The 24,306-nt window shown below is 38.2% G+C and overlaps 1 protein-coding gene across 1 annotated transcript in view; it reads right to left on the reverse strand.

Annotated features, from left to right (window-relative positions):
* Positions 1 to 4,580: 4,580 nt before the first annotated feature.
* The window catches only part of crocc2 (ciliary rootlet coiled-coil, rootletin family member 2), a 74,116-nt gene continuing 54,390 nt past the window's right edge, over positions 4,581 to 24,306 (reverse strand). Inside the window, exons 24-37 of the mRNA XM_066666518.1 lie at positions 22,668 to 22,906; positions 20,728 to 20,887; positions 20,052 to 20,219; positions 18,776 to 19,160; positions 18,158 to 18,303; positions 17,728 to 17,848; positions 16,577 to 16,740; positions 15,147 to 15,398; positions 14,501 to 14,689; positions 11,178 to 11,327; positions 10,390 to 10,590; positions 7,161 to 7,292; positions 6,066 to 6,245; positions 4,581 to 4,831 (exon numbers count right to left, since the gene is read on the reverse strand). Of these exons, the coding sequence (XP_066522615.1) occupies positions 4,748 to 4,831; positions 6,066 to 6,245; positions 7,161 to 7,292; positions 10,390 to 10,590; positions 11,178 to 11,327; positions 14,501 to 14,689; positions 15,147 to 15,398; positions 16,577 to 16,740; positions 17,728 to 17,848; positions 18,158 to 18,303; positions 18,776 to 19,160; positions 20,052 to 20,219; positions 20,728 to 20,887; positions 22,668 to 22,906 (2,571 nt within the window). The 3' untranslated portion in view covers positions 4,581 to 4,747. The remainder of the gene's footprint in view (positions 4,832 to 6,065; positions 6,246 to 7,160; positions 7,293 to 10,389; positions 10,591 to 11,177; positions 11,328 to 14,500; positions 14,690 to 15,146; positions 15,399 to 16,576; positions 16,741 to 17,727; positions 17,849 to 18,157; positions 18,304 to 18,775; positions 19,161 to 20,051; positions 20,220 to 20,727; positions 20,888 to 22,667; positions 22,907 to 24,306) is intronic.

Consider the following 24,306-nt stretch of genomic DNA (forward strand, 5'->3'; position numbering starts at 1 on the left):
GACCTCCTCTGCACCGGGATGGTGGGCAAAAGTACCGGGCAATGGATGGACAGTCTACAGATGGCAGTAAGACAGGACCAAAACTCCAACCAAAACTGTCTAGTTCACCAGTCAAATTCTGCCTTGTTTTTCCTCTCAACTGGTGAAATGACACTGACTGTGCACTCTTGTCCCTTTCTGTCCACTGCTGTCCCTTTCCCTTTCTGCCCACTCTGCCTTTCCCTGAGCTGTTACTCTGGGACTGAGAGGTAGATTCCTTGCATTCTGCGCTCCACTGGGTGCAGGAGAGCAGTCGCTCTGCTCACTGAAATGAAGCGAGTGAGTGAAGGAGTGAAAAGAGAGGAGAGAGGGAGAGAGAGAAGGTGGAGAAAGAGAGAGAGAGAGAGAGAGAGAGAGAGAGAGAAGGTGGAGAAAGAGAGAGAGCGAGAGCGAGTGAGAGAGAAGCAGCAGCAGCAGCAGTGAAGTGATTCAAGTTTTTTTTTTTTTTTTTTTTTTTTTTTTTACAATCCAGCAATTTGGTCCCTGATGGTTAGCTTAGAAATATCCTCAATAAAACCTCTATTCTGCCTGCCAAAGGAGTTCTTTCAGGACCGGCCCCCATGCTACTCCCCTCCTTCCTCCCACCTTCCTCCACACACACACCTCCAGGGATTCACTACTTGCATAATTAGATGCTTGCAGCCAATTGTGGTGAGGGGGCCGGTAACTGGATAAGCAGGGGGAGGGGCTATGGTAATCAAAGGGCTGCATTAAAGAGACTATGAGGAGACAGTCTCTCTTGCTTGTGCTGGAGCAAGGCGTCCCAGCTCCACTGCTTTTACACACACACACACACACACACACACACACTCAGAATGATATATAGGCACACGCGCAAAGCACAAGAGCAACGTCAAGCATGTGACGTGAACCCACTGCCTCCTGCGTGGAACTTGCACAAGACACCAGTTCAAAGAGAGCAACATATACAAAGTCCCTCTGGTTTAGATTACTGTAAGCTTTTCTTTTTTTTTCGGTTTTCAATTTCCCAAGTGAATTCATCATACTGTGCATGAGATGTCTGATTTCAAAGGAGGATGAAATAGCCCTCTTTAAACAAAAAGCAAAATGAGATTTGGCTGCAGGGACCACAGACAGTATCAGGCAATAATCCCTATATGAAGCCTCTTATACTAAAGACTCTTCTGGCAACAGACTCAGAAGAATCATAGTTCCTTGCACAGGCAAAAAAGAATAAAAAAAAAAAAAAGAAAGAAAGCCTTGACAAAGAGGGTTATTAGTAACACGAATCAAAGACTGGAGCCAAACTGTCACAAGGGAACTTTTGAAGAAGTTTTTAAGTTGTTTGCACACATCAAAACAAGTTAGAGTAATTATCCTCCAGGCAAGGCCAACACAAACAGAGCGACTCCTCAAAATCCAAACATCAATCTGCTTGTTGTTTCATCGCTTATTGTGGTTTTATTGGCTCATAAAAAAAATCATTTCGCAGAGTGGAACTGAGAACAAAAAAAGAAAAACAAGTTTTCTTAATCGTTCATAAAAGATTAGGATGCATGTTTGCGGATTTAGCAATAACGTAGCAATGGCATTATGGTTATTAATAATTAAACTGATAATCAAAATCACAGTATGCTTTATACAGTAAACATGCTGTGGAGGCTCCTTGTGATTGTGGGTCTTCCATTTGGACTCCAGAAATGATGGCAACTTTTTACACATGAAAACAACTGACTCTCATTATCATTAGGCTTGATGTAGTTACATGCAGTAAAGTGATTTAAAAAAAAACACAATGTATAAAGCTGTGGAACATGGGTATGTGTGTGTTTAAATATATATGAGCGAGTGTGTGGGAGAGGTAAGCTGGGGGCTACCATCCTCACATTGTGCTGATTATCGTTAGGCCAACAGGGACAGACAGAATTCACACGCTTCAGCTGCTTGCTGAGCAAATCCTTAAAACAATTTGTTGCTCACTGAGCATTTTGGGAAAACAGTGATCTCTTTGTTTGTTGTTGCTGGGTTTTTTTATATAAAAAGTGGATCAGGATTACTGAAGGGATTTGTGCTCATGTAGCCCAACTGTTCTGCAAGTGATTTTCTTTGAGTCAAGGTATGTGATGTGTTTGTTTTTTCTTTCATTTTCAGGACAAAACTGTCCTGCAAGGAAAACACATGAATAACCTATTTCAGGAACAACAAACTGTGCTTTTAAAATGCTTTTTATAAAACCTAGAGTGCTGCACAAAAGTCAGAGAGAATGCGGTTTTTTTTTGTGTTTGTTTTGCTCTTTAATGTGCAACTATTATTATATAAAGTGGAACTGAGATGAATAATCAATTGGTTTTGTAGTTTCTTAATGCACTACAGAGCATTGGGGCAGATATGTTTAAAACAATTTTAGTACGGTATCTCTAACACATTCTGACCTAGCTGCAATTAGGTTCATAATGTTAAGAATCATCGTTAGAGAAAATAGCTGAATACGTGCACCTGTCTGTGTTACAGACGTTCATCTGCCTGGACGCTAGATGTCTCACATCTCAAATCCTGACCAATGTACCAGTGCATTAATCAAGATGACCTATAGTGGCCAAACAGATGAATCACAATAACAAAGACCTTCTGTCCTGGAACAGTCCTAAACAGGTTTTGTCAGTTACAGAGTGCGCTTGTCCTAATGCCATTGATGAATTAAATATTGTTTAATCATGTTCTTCAAAGTTTACTGTTAATTTGTTCTAGTTTGAAAATGAAATAAAATTGCACAGTCCCTCTTTAGGAATATGTTATAATCAAGCAAGTAGAAAGTAAAACTAAACACAACAGAAAAACACAGAAACCTCAACAATTATAAAATTGTATTTATCTAGTATTTAACATGTCCACTCACAGTTTAGTATATTCTTTAAATATTGTAAGTTTTTGTCAAATGTTTGTGGTTTGAGGTTTTGCACAGTAGGTAGGGGCTTCATTTTCTCTATATGCTTCAATTTTACTTGTACTTGATTTCTTTCCTGTGATTTCCCAATCCTTCCTCTAAGAATGTGAATTATCTCAAGCCTAATCTCACCAGAAATGTTTTCTTAAAAATCTAGCACTTAATGGCTGTTTGTTTTACCAGAATTTGAACAGATGAAGGGTGGCCTCTGACTTTTGCGCAGAACTGTTCATTTTATCAACTGAGAGCTCAAAATCATTTCTTTTTGTTTTGTAGATTTAGGGTTTTATATATATATATATATATATATATATATATATATATATATATACCTGCATATTCTTCTTATTCTAACCTTTTTTCTTATTGATATAAATATATATGTACACACACTCATACAATCATGGAAAGTGTTGGCACTCCTGAGATTTCTCCAGAAAATTAAGTATTTCTCCCAAAATATTATTACACATTTTTTGTTATACACACGTTTACTTTCCTTTGTGTCCTTGGAAAAAAAAAACAGAGGGGAAAAAAGTCAAAATTGATACAATTTCACGCAAAACTCCAAAAATGGGCCAGACAAGATTATTGGCACCCTCAACTTAATATTTGGTTGCACACTCTTTGGAAAAAATAACTGAAATCAATCACTTCCTATAACCATTAACAAGCTTCTTACACTTCTCAACTGGAATTTGGACCACTCTTCTTTTGAAAACTGATCCAGGTCTCTCATACTTTAAGGGTGCCTTCTCCCAACAGTAATTTTAAGATCTCTCCACAGGTGTTCAATGGGATTTAGATCCCGATTCATTGCAGGCCACTTCAGAACTGTCCAGCACTTTGTTTCCATTCATTTCTTTTTGAAGTATGCTGCTGGAAGACCCATGAACTAGGACTCCTGCCATAGTGTTTCATTTCATTCAAATGTCACCAGATAGTACGTGCTGACACTGATGCACCCTGAGCTTGCAGGGCAGCTTAATTTCTTTGGAACTTGATTGGGGCTGCTTATCCCCCATACAGACTATCCTGTAATGCAACCTTTCATCAATGTGTCTCTTCCGTTCACGTCCAGGGAGATTAAATACAGTGCCATGGGTTGTAAACTTATTGATTATGTTGCGCACCGTGAACAAAGGAATATCAAGATCCTTGGAGAGGGAATTGAGTAACCTTGAGTTTGTTTATATTTTTCCACAATTTTGGTTCTCAAGTCCTCAGACGGTTCTCCTCTTTCTGTTCTTCATGCTTATTGTGGCACACACAAACACACAATGCAAAGATTGAGTCAACTTCTCTCCTTTTTATCTGGTTTCAGGTGTGATTTTTATATTTTCCACACCTGTTATGTGCCACAAGTGAGTTTAAACGACCATCACATGCTTGAAATAAAGTTATTTACCCACGATTTTGAAAAGGTGCCAATAATTTTTTTCCAGCCCAAATTATAATACTTTTCTGGGAGAAATACTTCATTTTCTGGAAAAATATCCAGGGTACCAACACTTTTAGCCATGACTATATATACAGTCATGGCCGAAAGTGTTGGTACCCCGGATATCATGTCCTGATGAGGTATAAATACAAAACTGTATATGCATGTGTGCTTCAACACTGCTTATTGTGTGGAAGTTCATGTGAGCAGTCATTGAGTTGTGTTGGCATGGCTCCAGGAGTCAACAGAATGAAGGACAATAGTGGGAGTGTGTGCTGACACAGAGGGGCTTTGCCTTGTTCCCTCTGACCCATGGTTTGGGGGTCTGTCACAGCAGGCCAGATTTTAGGCCAAGGGAAAATTCAGGGTCCAGGTTTCAACATCTGGCTCATGTATGTGTGCCTTCGTCGCATCTCCTGCTCCAGCTGTTCCTTCAGTGTACATACCTGAAACAAACAAACACACCCCAACACAGTTCTTTGAGTACCACAGCAGGATTTATTTTCTCCCAGTTTTAACCCCCTCCAGAAAGGTAAAAGGCTTTCATCATCTACTTTCCTAACTGCGTACATTAAGTAGTTCCATAGTAGTTCCTGGATAATCAGCTATTAGATTAACTATTAAGAAATAAGCCTATGGTTTAAGGGATTAACTCATCAGCTAATTATGAACCATGTTGTGAGTTGATATGTGTGTAAGCACAAGTGCTGGACAAACAAAAACCTTCATGGTTCTATGGGCCTGAGTTTGACATGCCGTATACTATCTTAATATAAACTTACCTATAGTACTGTATATAATTTCCTAGATTTACCATCTACTGTATTAGCAACACTATCTTTGAGTACCACTACATTACAGATAGTGTATAGGTATAGAATTATAGATACAGTAAGTCATATGTGGTCTTCCACCAAAATATATCTAGCCAAGGGGAGGTCTATTGTCAGAAACTGACCACAGATTGAGAACACAAAGGTAGTTTAAGTGTGTTCGACACTGAAGTCTTTGTAATGTCCTGACCTGTTCTACCCCCAGTCTTTGACTGTGCTCTTGTTTTGATTTACCTGTTCCTCCCTGGCCCTGCCCTTATGTCATATCCTCACCCCTGTCTCATTCGGAGAGTCTTTTTCATTTACCAAACCAAAGATATCCTAACGGAGGGGAAGACATTGGCTTAAAATGAAAAGGAAAGCTCATTAACAGTTAATATATTGTCAGTGTCCAAAGAAAAACATTTATTTCCAAAATAGTAACTTCATAGGAAAAGGAAAAAAAATCTTCTTAAGTTTGCATGGAAGTCAATGTAAAAGATTTTTTTTCTATTCCATCAGTCCATTCATCATGAAATTCAAATTCACACAATTCAAAGGACAGCTGCTGTGTTCAAATGATGTAGTAAACTAAATATTGACAGAAATGGAGATACATATTTTTCTTTGGGCAGAGACCTAGGTAAGGTCTCCAACTTTAAAACAGCTGATTCGTTTTTGGACCGTAGGTGGAAACCAGATAACCCGGAGGAAACCCACGCGGACACGAGGGGAACACAGCAAACTCCTCACAGTCACCCAGAGCGGGACTTAAGCCCACAACCTCCAGGTTCCTGGAGCTGTGTGACTGCGACACACAACAAAAAAAATTAAAACAAGCTGAAGAACCATGCTGTCTCAATCTAACCTGTTCCTCCAAACAACGAACCCTTTGGCGGTGGGCTTTCTCCCGAGCTTCCAGAGCTCTCTCGGCCTGCTGCTGGGACCCCCGCAGCCGTTCTGTCTCCAGCTCCAGCTCCTGCCTGTGGCGGGCACTCACCTCCAGAAGGCGCTGCGAATGAGCCTGCTCCAGGTGGGAGAGTTGGGCCTGCACACAAAAATACATATCACACTGTCACTTCTCTAAAGAGCTGCAGTTTAGTAGCCAATTCACATCCAATATGTAAAGGAAGCTAAGAGGGGAAATGGAATTTTAATGAAGTATATTCCTCACATCTCAGATTTCACTGGAAAGGAGCTTCAGGTGACTGGATACTGATGTATGGGCTTAAAGTATTTGAATTAAACTCTGTCTCTCTCCCTAAGTCACTCTGTCTCCCTTGAATGCTCTGTATGCTTCTAACACTGTCCCTCAAAGGCTGGATTTGCATGGTGAAGGTCTCATGTTACTTTTGGCATGTTTTGAGTTAAATGACAGTTATTCAAATATCAGTTATTCAAAAAATAAGATTAAAAAAAGATAAAAACAATGAAAGTTGCATAAAACAATATATATATATATATATATATATATATATATATATATATATATATATATATATATATATGTATATATGTATATATATATATATGTATTCATACATATATATATATATATATATATGTATGAATAGAAATATAGTATGGAATGAATCGCTGTCTAATTCAGTCAGCATTACAGAAATGAAAGATATGAAAAACTTGTTTGTTGTCATGGCTCAGGTAACTAAAAAAAAAACAGTACCTCACTTGCATTAAGTTGTTCAGGATATTTTCTTCGTCACAAAAACCATCTGCTGTTTTATATTCCTCTCCACCAATGTGGCAAAATCAATTTGAAATGATTTTGTTTGATATGTAGATGCCTCAGTGTAGCTATTGGTTTGGTTCCCAAATTTGAGATGCTTATGTCTGTTGCCAAGTTTCAAATTAATTGTAGCATGATTCATATTATGCATCTCAAGCTTCAATGTAAGTTTCAAGAATTTTGTGTGAGAGTTTCACCATAAAAAACCAGCCTAACCTTTAGAGTCTGTGTTTCTGTGTGTGTCTCGCTCAGTTCCTGCTCCAGACAGCACACTCTCTGCTCCAGCTGCTCCTTTTGACGACCAACACACACAACCTCTTCATCCTGCCTCCGACGCTCCTGCTCCACCTGCACATACATGTAACTATCTAAATTGAATGAGAATTCTCTAAGCCTAAGATAAAAGAGAAACCTAGATTTAAAGGTATGGTTATGCTAAGAGTCTAATTTCATTTAATTAATCATAAAAATAGTCAGTCTATCCAGACATGACATGTCCGAAATTTGCTTCTGTGGGATGGAAAAAGCATAAATAAATTGTATAAAAATGTAAATATTAACAATAATGCCATCTTTTACATCAACTACTGCATTATTTAATAAAACATAGCCTCAAAATTCAAACACACTCATGCGCACACACATACACACACACACAGGCGCACACACAGTTATTAAATCTCCACATGCTGACTGTAGAAACTTTATAAGCACAATGGGTTCTTTCCCCAAGCATTGAAATTAGAGTTAAGGTTTTAATGTGATAAATCCCACCCAAATACATTATAATATAATTTTATTGGGAACCAGCTGGTTTTATTTTTGCTATTTTAGTTGTTCTGTGTAAGAATTGTAAAATGTCAATAATGTGAACCAGGCAAATGCATTCCCATTGGCTTTGAATGCTTGTGTGTGGTAAATAGCAAAATAATGTGCTCTGTATAGCATGTTTGGTAGGCAAAAAGCGCTAGAAATGTGCTGTGTATTTAATATGTTCTTTCAACCCACATATAGTGAGCATTACATAGGTCTTTGATGATAAAAGAATAGCAATATTATCACAATATTTATGTCATCAGCAGTGCTAAGAAAATGTTTGACATGAACATTTGATATTTTTACTTAATTGTGCAAAATACGAAATCACATAACAAACAAGCAACGTTTTATGAACAAACCCCAAACACAGGCTCTCTTAAATAACCAATTTTAAACCTTAATAATGGGGTAATGTGCTATGATACACCAACAGCCAATCATATACCGGATTTATCACTCTTGGGACTGGCAACAGAAATGGTGTGAGTGAGATGATGAGGGCAGACGCTGAGCAAATTGTGAATAAAAAAGGCAGGTAAGTTTGCTAATATGGTAGATATATTTTAAAATATCAGACCAGAACACTGTTGTGTATAAACTGAGCAGGATAACCATCCTGACCAAGAGCAGGAATACAACAAACATTCAGAAACTTTGTTGTTTCCACCTTGTAGAGTAAAGAAGAAAGTATTGTATTTGAATATAGTTATTATATCTTGATTTTAGGTCACTCTTCCTCAAAGTTCACATTAAAGTATACATTTAGATGTTAGATGCAACATGTTTGTTGCATCTAACAAATGATACCTAGATCTGCCTCAAAGGATAGTTTGACACTTACACTGTACGCAGTTATTTACATTTTAAGTCCAAATCACTTTCTTTAATGTTGTTTTATTTAATTTCTCTTACCACTAGCTGGTTTTACTAGCTTTATTTATTTAATATATATCAAAGTGAGATCATTTTTTACCTTTATTGTATTTGTAATTAATAACTACTAACTATTTATGTAGATTTTTCATTGTTGTTTTGAAGTTATTTCCCATTTGTCTTGATACATATGGTGCTTAAATTCAAAATAAAGTGGTTAAATTTAGAATAAAGTGTTTAAATTCAGCATTTTGTCCTGAAAATGTGATTACAGTTTATCAGAACTGACTGACATCTAATATTTTACATTGATACATTTTATTAGCTATATAAGGTTTGTATAATGCAAAAGCAAAATTAATAAATGAATCAGTCAGTTTGGCTGTTAATGAAATAGAAACAAAAGCCATAAACTTTGAAGATTACTGCGCCCACAGATGATTGAATAAAACACTCAATAATAATAAAAAAAAGAATTCTGGATGAAAACAGAAAAGAAATTGTCATTTAAATAGAAAATAGACACATACACAAACAGAAATACAAGTACCACACTCTCATGCTTTGAGCAAAGCAGGCCAGTCATATGCTAAACTCTTAACGCTTGCAACAGAATCAGTATCACCAGACATGTAAATGTTTCAGCCAACACTCCACAATACACACCAACCAGATACAGATACAGCACGAAAACAGTAGCTGAGCACCTGGAGAAACGCTGATCAGTCCCATCTGCTGTGAATAAAAAAATCAATACATTAAGCAGAGGGTCTTATGAGCAAATTCAACACATCACACTGTCTGAACTTCACAACATCACGTAGCTTGTGCCTGAGCAGTAAATGGGCCGTATGTTTACCACAAAACGTATCATATTTTTATGAACTGCATTTTAAATTTCAAAAGCTTATGGTAATTGTAAATATAAAATATAAAGAGGATATAGTGGATGTGTTTTAAACAAAATATGTCATTTGACCGGGGCACAGATGACTATATTTATTACATAATGTTACAGAAGTAATCATATTTTATTTATCACTACAGGGATAGAAAATAACTTTACATTATATTATATAGGTTACATTTTATGTTCTGCTGGATTGTTACATATGGTTTTTGGAAACAAGAACTAGCATTAACTAGCATACTTTTTATTATAAAATCCTAAAATAAAGTTAGTTCTTGTTTCTATCATTACTTGATGATTGATTTTTACTTTACTAATTGTGTAGTAATGCTTACTACTGTATTATTACTTAATATTCCCTTAAGCACTGTTAGTGTATCCTTATTGTGAATTGGTATCTATTTTGTTTTTTTACGTCCACAAAAACATATAATGTACAAAATGCACATATATGTTATATAGCTGAGGCTTTTATTATTAAACAGCTTTTTGTATGGAGGGAAATGAGTGAGGCTTTAATCCAAAGCACACAATCCCAGCTATGAAGCATGGGGGTTGCACCATCTATTTTGTGGGGATATTTTGATGACAAGGGCTCATGAAAGAAAATGATCTCATAAATCAGGAGGATTAATATTCTGAAATGTCATCTTGTTGATATACCATAGCCATCCTTAATTTAACTAACTTCATACACTAATTTAAGAAACACACAAAACGTGTGGTGTTATGATACGTGTGTAAACTTTTGGCTTTGACTGAACATACCATGTCTGATACATATCTGAATTTTCTGTTTCATATTTGTATTATGCTCACACACTTCCAAATCCTCATCTGTACCTTCTGCAGTGTGCGCTTGAGTGCAGCCTTGTCTTTTCCAAGTCGAGACAGGATCTTCTCCAACTGTGTCCTGTCATCCTGCAGGCTGGTTAGTGAGTTCTGCAGGACAGTCACACGCTCCTGAAGTTCCACTCTGTCTTTCTCCACGAGCGTGCAGCTTTCCTGAGCTTCCTCAGCAGTCTGTTCACTCTGCCTCAGAAGCTGTGAATCAGAAGGAATCGAAGTGGGCACTGCTGCTTACAGCCTCCATCTTCTACAGGACATATGTAATGCTTTTAAGGGAGGTACTGCTTATTTAGGACCTTTTATATTACATAACAGTTATGTAATCCAGAACATACTCAGTATGTTGGTAAATTATAGTGGGTAACAACACTGCTCGCCATGAAGTAGACTGGGGTTCAGTTATTGACCCCAGCAAGAACAAGACAACACCACACTAAGAGTTATTGTGTAAGAATTATAATGATACAAGCGCCTACCACTGGAATGTCATTGAATAAATGTACTTAAAACATTAATAATAGCAATGTTCTCATCAACTGTAATTTAGCCTAGAGTAACAGGGAAGAGTAATCAAGACAGAGTGAGGTTAAATGTGATCACTTTGAGTCATGGCGATAAAAACCAGAGGCATCACCAGGGATCAAAATTCCAGATGTAAAATGTATGGGAAGAAATAAGTAGGCATAAGCACTCATTTCTTGTTAGCTACAGTAACTCATGATTAATGATTTGCTGAATATTTGTTTTAAAATATACTCTGTGTGTGTGTGTTCTTGTTTCACCTCCTGCAGGCTGTGAGTGTGTTTGTCCAGTTCAGACACTCTAAGCTCTAACTCTTCCTGAGTCCTTTGCAGGTTCTGCAGCCTGTTTGTCAGAGTGTGGTTCTGCTTCTTACTCTCAGAGAGAGCCTCCTTCACCTTGTCTAGATGCTCCTGTACAGAAAGAGAAAAACTGGTAAATATTGGTTTTCTTCTTCTGAAAATGAAATTTTGCCTTCCATTGATTCATTACAATAAGGATGTAATTGATGAATCAACAAATAAATGCTTAAACTGAACTATCTATTGCAGTATATAGTAACTCTGCATTGTAGTTCATAGTCTAAAGTTTAAATGACATTAACGTTAGCCTTAAATCTAATCCTTACATATATAAGACCTACATCCACTATCACAAATGTTTGTTGGAATAAATTTTATAGATGTTTATATCTATATAGTTATTCTAATTTTGATCTATTTAATGTAATCTTTTTCTTTTTTTTGCTCCTGGTGCTCCTCCTAGTGTAGTTCATGTTTAACACTGTATGGAAATCAATAGGGAGGGGAGTGGGGTCCTACCCTCCTCCAAATGTTATATTGTTCTGTTTCTGCAGTGCTGAGCTCGGAGTAACAATGACAGAGGCACTGTTCTCCCGCACAGTGAGACCTGACAATGATTTTGAAGCTGTAATTATAAAATTATTACATAGATTTCCTTTAATTTTACTTAGTTTCCAATGCATACCAATTTTAAGCTGACTATGCATAATTATTTTTCAAGCCGACCTGTGAAGCTGGCAGTTGGTCGATATCTACTAAGAACATGTTTGCAGCCACAATGAAATTATCAGATAGCAATGAGAAGGACAGCTGTTTCCTTCAATGTCCATTAAAGTCAAAGTGTGACACATAGCAATGTGAGGAAATAAAAGATGTGGACATATTGAGAATTTTCAGTAGGGCATCTTTGTATATGCCTGAATTTACCAAAATTCTAGGTTTGGTCATATAAATATATACATATTATATACATTATATTTTTTGTAGAGGTTTCAGCTACATATTACACATTACATATTGTGGAGCATTAAGGAACTGGATATTATCCTGTATGGTTTCAGACACACACACACACACACACACACACACACACACAAAAAAAAAATTACTCAGACTAAGCATTGGCCTAATCATCAATCAATTACAATTTAAATTGCCAGTGATACCATAACCTTCTGAGACCAGGAGTATTAGGGTGAAACCTATTTTTCAGGGGCACACTTCAAACGACAGGCTGATCTCTGGCAAGATGATGCACAAGCAAGCAAGGAAAGCCACAAACCTCAATATTTAAAACCATGATAACCACTGTATTAATAATAGAAGTATGACAATTTCTCAGAATTTCCAGGTGATGCAACTTGATTTTAGCACCTGCAGCTTTAGTTTTCACAAAACATCTTCAAATTACACACTACAACTTGGAATTCAGTTCTACAGGGCAAGATGTGGAAAACAAACAGTAGGAGTAAAATTAAGAAATGGGATTCTCCCAAGACAGCCCTCCATCAAACAACACAATGCTATCAAAGACAAAGGTCTTTTAGCTTATATAACAGAGTTGGGCAGTAGCACTCTCCTCCAAGCGTGCTAAGCTGTCAAATGCCTTGTGTTAGCTGCAGTTTGTGAAAAAGCAATGGCTGATATCACATGGCTTGAAAGAGGCTTGTACTAGTCTTCAGCCTCCCAGCTTGGCAGCGCTGTGTGATTGGAAGAATGTAAGCTAATGGGTAAAACTGGTAACAGCTAATTTAGGGAGAAAAATAAAAAAAATTCATCAACTGCCAAACTAATGTACCACATTGTGAATGGGGCTTAGATTCCATCACAGCCTTAGTTTGCAATGTTTATGTAGCGTTAATGTATAAGCAATTCCTTTTTCCTTCACATGTTTTATTGTTATATAGTGCCTTATTTTTCCTTCTTTCTTTTGTAAAGCACTCTATGACTCTTTTTCTTTTACTGATTTCCAAAACCAAGGTCCTTTCTTCTCTCTTGGTACAGTATATTAAGAACCATGGCAGCTTTTTCTTCTTTTCATTGGCATGATGTGACAAGCCCAGAGCAAACCTCTGGTAAATAAAAGGACTTTTATTCCAAGTACACCATGAATTAGTTTGCTCAGGATGTTAAAAAAAACTCTGCCTCGAACAAAGGCTTAAAAGTCCTATGGAGGGGCTGAGAGAGCTAACTATTTTGCTCTGGCAGTTTATAGCAATGCTACCACACCAAAGATGCACAACAAAAAGCCAAAAAAAATAAAGCCATAGCTCCCACAGCATACATCACCTGGAGCAAAGACAGTCAAAGGCCTGATTTAAACTGAGGGTTTCAATTAAAGATTTTGTGGCCAAGAGGTAAAATGAGACCATAATCAGAGGCTTTATGATTGTTTGTGTGGTTGAGGCACAATAGCGTTTAATTGGGTTGTTTGTTAGTTAAGGATAAGATAATATTAGAAGCTCAGAGTTGTTTATGAATTCTTTTGAGTGCTTTGGCTTACGAATGAGACAAAAAGTGTTCTCGTCAGGTTTAAATAGCCCAAGGCTGTGTTCTGTAATCATGAATTATCACGTCAACTTTGCTATGGTACTCTTATACCTAGATTACTCTTAAGGCTAAGTGGCTTTAAGATAGGCACTGTCAGCACATTTACCTGTAAATTCCTGTACTCAGTAAACACCCACACTCCATATATGTATAACCACCATAATTTGAGTCTTTAATTGATCAATTTATTCAATACTAAAATGCCTACACCTAAGCCTTGCTCTAAACCTCAGTATTCAAATCTTTTTATTAAATGTAAGCAACACTTTTGGAGAAAAACAAACTTTTACATTTACATTCTAGTTTTTATGTGTGTGATGTTGTGTAGGTGATCCATGATGTATATAAAAAAAACAAAGAGTAGACAAAGACCCACACTCAAATTACTAAGCAAGAAAACTACGTTTATCCACTCACTGGGTGGGCTCTCTGTGTCTTCTTTATTTTGGATATTTTGGAGCACCTATGTGCAATTAAGAGCATAAAAAATGCTAAAACTAGTTGAAACATTTTGTTTTAAAGACACACAATACTATCACCCTCATGGGAGTTTTAAATAGATTTATACTCAAACTTTACACAAAATTAAACTTCAGCAATCAAGAGGAAATATACAGTGGGCCTTAAGTCCCCCCCCCCCCCAATATACTGCATTTTATAAGCTTTTCTAAGATTGCTGGAATGTTGTGTCCAAATCACTCACAACCCCACTTCTCCCCCATAACTTCCCACACCTGCAGTGTCCTGCACTCTTGCTCCTTTGCTGCAAGAGTCCTCTGAAGATGGGCTGCCTGTTCCTGTGCTCCTTCTGCACTGCTGCTGCTCTCCCTCAGCACTAGAGTCATGTTCTGCAGTTTCTCTCGTTGCTGAGACTCTTGCAGCTTTACACGGGCCAGAGCTGTGGCTGATCGCTCACTCTCAACCTGTAACACAGTCAGGAGAGTTTAAGACTTTCTGACCAGTGGTGAATCTGCAATTCTAATAGGTTAGATTTATATAGCGCCTTTCTAATCCCCAAGGTAACGTGCTTTTTGTTATGTTTATACCTGTACACTATTTGCTTCTGATAAAATGAACTAGCTCTAAGATAGACAAGACATTCAGCCTTGTTGGATGCACAAATATTTTTCCCAACCCAAGTAAATGAGGTAATTCAGAGTACAGGTCATATGTGCCAAAAAAGCAATTGTTTAGTTTAAGCCATGCACAGCAGGCCTGAACATCTTAGTTCACATTTTTTTTGCATTCCAAAACAAAGTCAATAAAAACAGAGACTACACAGGAAAAAAACCAGAAGGACATTAAGGGGTTAACACAAACACATACATGCATGCATATCAAGTGCTAAAATTTCTGATGATCATCATACAATACAAATACCTTCAGAAGTGCAGTGCGCTCCTCACTCTCTCCCAGCTCCCTCCGCAGAATGGTCACTCTCTCCTGCCAGGAGGTCAGCTCCCCTTCCAGCTCAGCTGTTCGGATTTGGGAGCGCTGCAGCTCCCCCTCCAAAGTGCACTTACTCTGCTCCAGCCTGGATACACGAGCTTCCGCTGATTCCCAGCACTCCTTCAGCCTCTTGCACTCCACACTCAGACCAGCCTCCGACTCCTCCACACGCTCCAGCTTCTCCTGCACTCATGCACGCACACACATGCACATACACATCTAATGATACAATGGGTACTTAGAAGAAATCTGTATGTACTCATTAGCCTCTTTAGTATAACTATCACTTTTGTCACTTCCTTGATGATGTACTATAATCAGTTGATCATGATCTTCATGGTTAGTTTTTTGGCAAACAGGCCTGTTAGGCTGGATATTTTTGCATGGTTAACCACTCACAAACTAGAAATGGCTCAGCAACACTACTATACCAGCACTGTACACAACACCATGTGCTTAGATTGGTCCACCACTCAACATATAGTCAAGAGTGGTCTGCACAGTTATTAGAGAGTTGCTCATAAACTGCATAACAAATGGGCTTCAATGTATATTTGTACATCAGTTGGAGACATAGTATGGTGAAAGTGGCTAGAGGCCAGGGGTTGGGTCATGGGATGAAGAACGAGTAGCAGGGAAGGAGGTAAGTGCTGTAGACTTATTGACAAAGTGAAATAAGGAAACGAACAGAGATAATCATGGGAACCATAACAGAGCTATACAAAAAGGACAAGATGGCTACACAGAGGACTAGGTGGCTAAACACTAAACACAAAGGCTAAATACTAACATAAGTAACTAAGCACAGGGCTAAGCACTGAGCATGGGGCTAAACACTGACACGGGGCTAAACACTGAGCAAGAGGCTAAACACTAAACTGAAATGCTATAAAATGGACTAAACATGCTAAAACATGGACTAAAGACTGACTATTTCTTCTCAAGTAATCTCTTCATGATTATTACTCCATATTAACTTCACATGGCTTTTATTTTACTAGCTTTTCTTAAAATGAATATTTGTTAAAGTTTTACCAAAGTGTCTCTCTTTTCACAGACGTTGTATTAATCTTCTTATTATTTCTGTGTTTAACTTATATAATTTTGTCATTAACATTCAAGTATGTCTCATGTTGTCCTGTTGGACTAATATCCTGTTACTTAGAATTTCTATTATGATTAATAATGAATTCATAGTAATAATTGACTCATAGCCCCCACAAACCCTAACTCTCCCCCATTATCCCACTAATCAGTGAAATGCTAGACACTTTTGGGATCTATAGAAAAAGTATATCAAATGCACCCAATATTTAAAGGTTCATGAGAGAAGACAGTGGCTGTATTAATGGTTGTGCAACCTGTAGTGTTCTGGCATTAGCCTCAGTGGCCTGAATGCTGTTTTTCAGTCTGGACAGTTCCTCTTCCATCATCCTCCTCTCTCTGTCTCCTCGTCGTACAGTTTCCTCCTGCTGAGAGAGGGATGACTGAGCACCCTCTAATCGCTCTGCCAATTCATGCTTTCCTACACATAAATACACATACACACACACACTTATTACTCTTTACTATAGTCTTTATGAGGACTGCCTACAGAACCATGCTTTGTATAAGTATTACTATTACACTTCAATTTCTCACACTCATGACATATTATTTCCATAATAATTTAATAATAATAAAAATAATACATTATATTTATATAGCCCTTTTCAAGAACTGAAAGAAAGTTGAATTGAATTTGAATTTACAACATATATGAAATATGAATTTACAACAGTCGTTACATATAAAAATTTAAAAAGACAAATTTAGACATTTACATACAGATACCGTATACAAAACATTAACAAACAGAACAGAACGAGCATGAATACATTAAGTTTATGCAATATTATAAGCAAGGGAGAAAAGATATATTTTGAGATTTGATTTGAATATAGATGTTGGACCAGAAGGGGAAGACAGTTCCAGAGTCTCGAAGCAGACCTAGAAAAAGTTAACTGTGGAGGCTGGAAGGAAGGACAGTAAGCAGCCTGGCTGAGGAAGACCTGAGAGTGTGAGTGGGTTTGGTAAGTTGGAGAAGAGCAGACAGATATAAAGGAGCAAGGTTATTTGGAGCTCTATAAGTGAGAAGATGTTTTTGAATTGAATCCAGTACTCTTTGGGAAGCCAGTGAAGATGTTTGAGAACAGGTGTGATGTGTTGGTGAGAGCAAGTGCAAGTGAAAAGTGGGCAGCAGAGTTTTGAATCATCTGAAATCTGTGGACAGAGAATGAAAATATGACATTTGGATTATAGAACTTTATATAGTTAGTGCTAATTGAAAGAGTCGAGTCAAGGATGACACACAGATTACGAACCAGGGAAGAAGGAGATTTAATAACCTATTAATGAACCGAAGTAACAGAGTACTAAGCCTTAATATTAATGAATAAATAATAGGCCTGCCATTTAAGGACCCAAGGAAATCTCATACACAAACTCAATTTCACACACCCACAAGTCTTACCCTGCTCCAGCTCTCTGAGGGTGTGTTTCAGTTGCTGTGTCCTTGCATTGCTCTTTTCCTGACCAGCCTGTACCTCTGTGAGCTGCCTTTTCAGACTCAATACCAGAGCTTGAGCCTCATCCTGCAGGACACAGAGGCGGTTCATATTTTCAGCACACAGTGTGGGAAAAGTACAGTGATGAAAATGTCGGTATGAAGTGTGTAGGCCATTTTTTGGATGTTACATTAAATTTTTGTCATTTTCTCAAAGTAAATATTTGCTTATGTGATTTCTTGAAGTGTATCCTGAGTGGTTTTATATTGATGTTTTGCTAATTTTCAAGAAATAGGTCAAATTACACAAGTAATGCAATTCCAGGCTTTGTATTAATGACATTATGTATCCAAGTTAACATCTGTTAAAGAGATATGAGGGGTATAAATGCCATACTCGATCTCTCTGTGCATCTTTGAGCTCCTGCTGGAAGCTGCGAAGTGCTGTCTGCACCGCGTCCACATCTAGCTGTCCTTCTCCATGAATCGGGTTCAGAGAGCAGGTCTGGACCCCTCCAATCGATTCCTCAGAAATTCCCTCACCTCCAACACATAAACATATGCAAACATGAGGTTACAGTTTTCTCTTTGTTCTAGTTGGGCGCTTCCATGTTTTTCTGTATGTTTGTATATAAATGATGCTGTGCTAAACAACTCAATCCAAACAATTATTAAGCACATGCTGAAAGATGCAGATTTGGGAGAAAAAGCTTTTCTTTTTCTCACAGGGAGCAGCTAAATTTCCTTTCACATGTTTTCCATCTCAGAGGGGAATATTATTAAAAAAAATTATTTGACTATATAACCATAATCCAGTATGGATATGACACATACAGATAACAGTGGAATTCAAATAATAAAAAGATTCTATAAAACCCACTTTTGTGAGATATATATCTTCAGATTAATGCACAATGGCAATAACACGCCAAAATATTAATACTAAACAAACTAAACAGTACAGCAGAAACATTCACTATCTATAACTCTCTATACCAATAAATACTCAGGTCACCTTTCTCAGGAGAGCGATGTCTCCATGGCGACGGTCTTCTTGCTCTGGCTCTGGGTGTGGGTGACCTTGTTCTACACCCAATCCCAAGTGTTCGTCTGAGGGCAGAGGTCAGGGCAGTCAGTTTATGTTCCAGGTCCGTGCGAGAGGTATCAGCCTGGGTCAGTTGCTCCTCCAGGCTCCTCCCCCTGCCCTCAGCCAGATTCAGTGCCACACTCTGCTCCCTCAGTTCCGCCTGTACCTCCTGCAAAGCGGCCTCGAGTCGGGATGTCTCCTCACGCTGCTGTCTTTGATTCTCCTGCAAACTGGCCTGCCGCTGCCTCTGGGACTCTTTCACTAAAAGCTGGGCTTCCTCTAGATCTGCCACACGCCTCTGCAGACCTGCCATCTGATATACACATATACTTTTTGGAAGAAATATGCTTCATGGAAATGGCAACATCCTCACTTACTCACTTAGTCATTCAGATTTAGGACGCTGGAAAATTAAAAATCCTCAAAGCCATTTTGCTGGTGCAGACAAGGTATGTTTCATTCAGCAAATGTATTCTGAAGTTACACATAGCTTGAAATAAGCTTTAAGATTAGTAATTGTAAACAGAAATTTAGGGGTTAAACCAGGGGAGCATAATCTTATTCATAAGTGATGCTTTTCCACTGCATGATACCTACACTACTTGAATGTACTCGCATCTGCGTGCTTTTTGGTGCCTGGCAGGTTTTCCACTCCAAAGGCTCTCCCCTGAAATGTAGCCGTGACGCAGGTTTTGGAAACCACAACGTCGATGGTAAAGTTAAGTGTTGTTTACTCACTGTTAATTTGGATTTTGTTTATGTTTTTCAGGACTGAACTCAGCTTAGCTGGACACCAGTTTAGATATGTCAGTATAGATCATTTATTCCTTGTACTACTGTCCAGCTCTTGCTGTCGTCTTCCAGTTGTCGGCCACCAATACAAGGAACATTTGAACCTCTTCAAAAGACCAAGGTGTAATTTTACAAGCTGCTATTGTAAGTCGGATAAAAACAAATTTAATCTCCTCTTTAGCACTTTGATATCTGCATTTCTCTGGCAGGTCTCTCTGGCCAGAAAAGCTGTGTAGAGCCAAGTCGAGTAGAGTAGGTAACATGAAGGAAAAGCACCAACAGAGGTGTGGTCATAGCGATGAAGTCAGAGCACAGATGCCTGGATTGGATTGAAAAACTGCAGTTACTCCTGTGCTTTGCAAATAAAACTGAGCACCCCACAGTTAGGTTACAGGACATGAGTATGTCTCACCTCTTTCAGAGCAGCCTCTCTGCCAGCGTCACTCTCCAGTACTCTCTGTTTGAGAGTAAAGGTTTCTTTCCTCCCCTCCTCCACTCTCTGCTCTTCCTGAGCCAGATGAGTCTGAAGCTCACTCAACTCCTGCTGATGCTGGACACACTGACCTTCCAGTGTCTTCAGCTACACACACACACACACAATTCCAACATTGCTATTACTTTAGATTAGTAGGTGAATCGGGGGTGTTATATAAGTTTGAATTATATTTGCAGAGCTGAGGATCTCAAAAGCTGATGTCCTTTATTCACATTTGGCTCTCATCTCAGGTTAGACATACTGCATCGTCCAATGGTTCTTCAGAAATAAAGGCTATTCATTTGAGGTTTGTTTCTCCATTGATGCAGTAACAGTCTCATAAACAGTACTCATGTTTGATGATTAGTTCTGGATCACGAATTCCCCCTATAGTTCATCCCAAAGATATTGGATGATGCTCCATCAATCAGATGAATGCAGATCAACTGCCTTAGGCTCATGTACAGCTGCTTCAGGGAGCCCGCATATTATTGGTCAATGTTTTTCTAACTGCACAAACTGTGTCAATAATGGGTGTACATTAAACTAGCTGTATTCATTAATTAAAACAGCTGTCAACCAAATTTGGGCATAGTGTATTGGTTGTACCGACCTTTCTTCGCAGTTCCTGCAGTTCCCTGCGTGCCTGTAGGTGTGTTTTCTCAAGCTCCCGCATGCTGTTTCTCAGTTTCAGTGCCTCCTGCTGGAGGGAGGATTTACAATCCTCTAAAACCTGAATCCTCTGCTCCCTTTCCTCCAGAGAACGCTTCAGACTGAGAGAGAGAGAGATACCCACAGATCTTAGATTAAAAATAAATGAATTAAAAAATAAATAAGCATATTCCTGCTGTAATATAAAACTGAAAATAAAAAAATATATATAAAAGATATTGTAGAAGTGTATTAATTTTTTATTTCAAGCTCACAAAAAAAAAACTGTTAGGACTTTATGAACTACTTTTGCACCTCTTGTAATCAGAGTATCATAATACTCAATGTAAATCAATGATTTCTGTGTGCTGCAGTGTCTTTATTTTGGATTGAGTGTGTGAGCTCAGTCAGAGAACTGCTCTCTGATATATATCAGAGCAAATATGAAACATGGACATTTTCTGACAATTTTTCCTAGTCATGTGTTTTCTGGGGCAGCATGTAGTGTCGCAGGGACCTGGAGGTTGTGGGTTCAAGTCCCACTCCGGGTGACCGTCTTTGAGGAGTTTGGTGTGTTCTCTCAATATCCGTGTGGGTTTCCTCGAACAGTCCAAAAACACACGTTGGTAGGTGGATTGGCGACTCAAAAGTTTCTGTAGCTGTGAGTGAATGTGTGTGTCACCCTGTGAAGGACTGGCACCCACTCCAAGGTGTGTTCCTGCCTTGTGCCCAGAGATTCCAGGCAGGCTCTGGACCCACCGTGGCACTGAACTGAATAAGCGCTTACAGACAATGAATGAATGAAGGCTGCTCTGAAAGAAGTGAGACTTACTCATGTCCTGTAACCTAACTGTGGGGTGCTCAGTTTTATTTGCAAAGCACAGGAGTAAGTGCAGTTTTTCAGTCCAATCCAGGCATGGGTGCTCTGACTTCATTGCTATGACCACACCTCTGTTGGTGTTTTTCCACTGCATGTTACCTATTCTACTCGACTCTGCTCTACACACCAGCATTAAAGGGTTAAACACAAAATATACACACACATAAGAATCTATCGCACCAACATCCAGAAGTACTGTTGGCCCAAATTAATCCAAAATAATCATTCAAAATATTTTAAAAATTAGCTCGAGAATTTGTACCTCACTTTGATGTTTTGAACTCTTGAGCTCTTTTGGTTGTTTTTTAAGAAGCATTTACTAGAAAAATAGGGAAGTAGCAGTAATAATGTCATCAGCAGTGATATCAGCTGACCTCTCCATTAATGTCTACCAGGAACAACCGCACCGATCAAGTTCCTATGAGTCACAGACCACATTTGGGTCAGGATCTGGTTCAGTTGGGAGTCCATGCAAAAACCATGTTATTAGTGGGTGCTCTGGAATAATGGTGATGTTTGACAGTTATTATCTTCTTAATGGTCTGAGAGACCACCGACCTTAGGAACGTGTGGATAATTTTGAAATGCTTGGGACTGTGTAAGCAAAGAACGGGGATGCTTCCAAAAGCAGACGTGAACATTGTTCACACCACAGCCTCAATAACATTACATTTTACTACCGCTCTGGAATAGTTATGAATCAGTTTTTCCTCTTATTGTGAAACTTTAAAAGCCCAGAACATATTTAGATTATTTGTTTTTTACTGGAGGTACAAGAATGTGTAATTAATAATTAATAAGAAATGAAACCCTATACTATAGACCTGACATGTAGTGTCTGACACTGAATGATATATAAATGTATGTTGCATAGCTAAAAACAAAACTAATAAAGAAATTGATATTCAGCCTCAAAGGCTTGGTAGAAAATTAAATGACAAGCTGAATTACCCACATTGTTCGAGAAGAATTCTGATTATTATGACAGTTATGACAGTGTGTGTGTGTGTGTGTTTTTGAACCTGTTATTGTCACTCTCAGCTCTTTTCACAGCAGCTCTGAGCTCCTGGTTAGAGGTGTGGATGGCCTCTCTCTCTCTGCTCTCATCCCCCAGAGCTCTTTTCAGCTCCAGAGTCTCTCTCCGCTGAGCCTCCTTCTCCTGAACACACTCTCTCATGTCACGATGAGCCTCAATCACTTCCCTCCTCGCAGCATCCCTATTCTCCTCTAACTCCACTATAGCTCTCTGCAAACGCTCCACCTGAGAAGAGAAAAAATTAGAGGTAAACTTGCCCATGTGCTTTATATTATCTCCTGCAGGTTTATTTGGTAGAGAGAAAAATCTGCCAGTTATGGCAAGAACGTATCCTAACATCATTACACTACACCACAGTATTTCATGGATGATGTGATATTCTTATTGTGCAATATCCTGTTAGCTTTACACCAGATGTAATAGGAACCATGACTTCCTAGAAGAACTTTTGTAGGCCAGTCATATTTGGGAAGATTCCACACTGTTCCCAGTTTTGTTTGATGACAGTGTGTCACTGTGTTTCCCGATTTCAGAGTCAAAGAAGTGACTTTGCAAATATTTATTACATTTTGACACCGTACTCAAAAATGTTTTATTCTATTTTAATAGTAATATAATCTTAAAGGCAACAGTAAATACAACTTACTTAGAAAGTGCATTAAATGTGCCATTTCACAGAGAACGACTGATTTAACTGATTTGTATTTTAAGCACTATGTTGAACCTGTAAAGCCACTGTCCAGTCATTTTGAAATTTTTTTTTATTTGATTTTTTAACAACTGGGCTCTGATGTGGCACACTGAATAATGAACACTCGTCTTAAGAGAGATTTTTCAAATAATGTATTTCTGTTGGATTAGAGTGGGACTAAATTTGGCGTATATGATGTCATGTGTGCCACAAAACCAATCAGAGTTAGCAATATGTTTACTTCACTCACCTCAATAAAGACACCACCTTCCAGTGCATTCAGTCTCTAAAGGTTTAAAACTCTAGACCATACAACGTGTGTGTGCCTGTATGTACTGTCCATGTAATAGACTACAGTTTTGTCACCAGCTGCATCTTAGTTCTTGTCAGCTGCAGGGGCGTCCAAACTCAGGGTAACCTAAGGGTTTTTTCCACTAAGGAGCACTCTAGGACTACTGCTCCGCAGTAAAAACAGTGTTGTTTACATTGTTATGGCAATATCACTGTCAATAATTCTATGATTTAACCTGCATCACGTTTTAAAGCAGGCAGCAAATAGCAATGTAAAAATTTTATGTAAACACAAGTAGACAATAACTTTAAGGGGACATTTCAATATTTGCGATGTTTGCGGTTACAAATATACCTGGACACTTTTTTCTCCTGAGTGTACAAAAGTTTCTCTAGAATGAAGCATTACACATAAAGCTACTATCAAAACTTTCAAATAAAGAGTGCAAATAATGTTATTGATTCATTACACATAACTCCTAATATACTGTAATATCTATTTGTATTTATCATAACAGTAATGTTATTTAAAAAAAAAATTACTGCCCAGAAAAATAACTTTAAATCTAATTCTCATGTGCTTAAATTCTTCTGCACAGCCTTGTGAGTATTGTACAGCTGCTAACTTTACTCTGAAAATCAT

This window comes from Hoplias malabaricus, chromosome 3 (genome assembly GCF_029633855.1).
Source record: "Hoplias malabaricus isolate fHopMal1 chromosome 3, fHopMal1.hap1, whole genome shotgun sequence".
Lineage (NCBI taxonomy): Eukaryota > Metazoa > Chordata > Actinopteri > Characiformes > Erythrinidae > Hoplias > Hoplias malabaricus.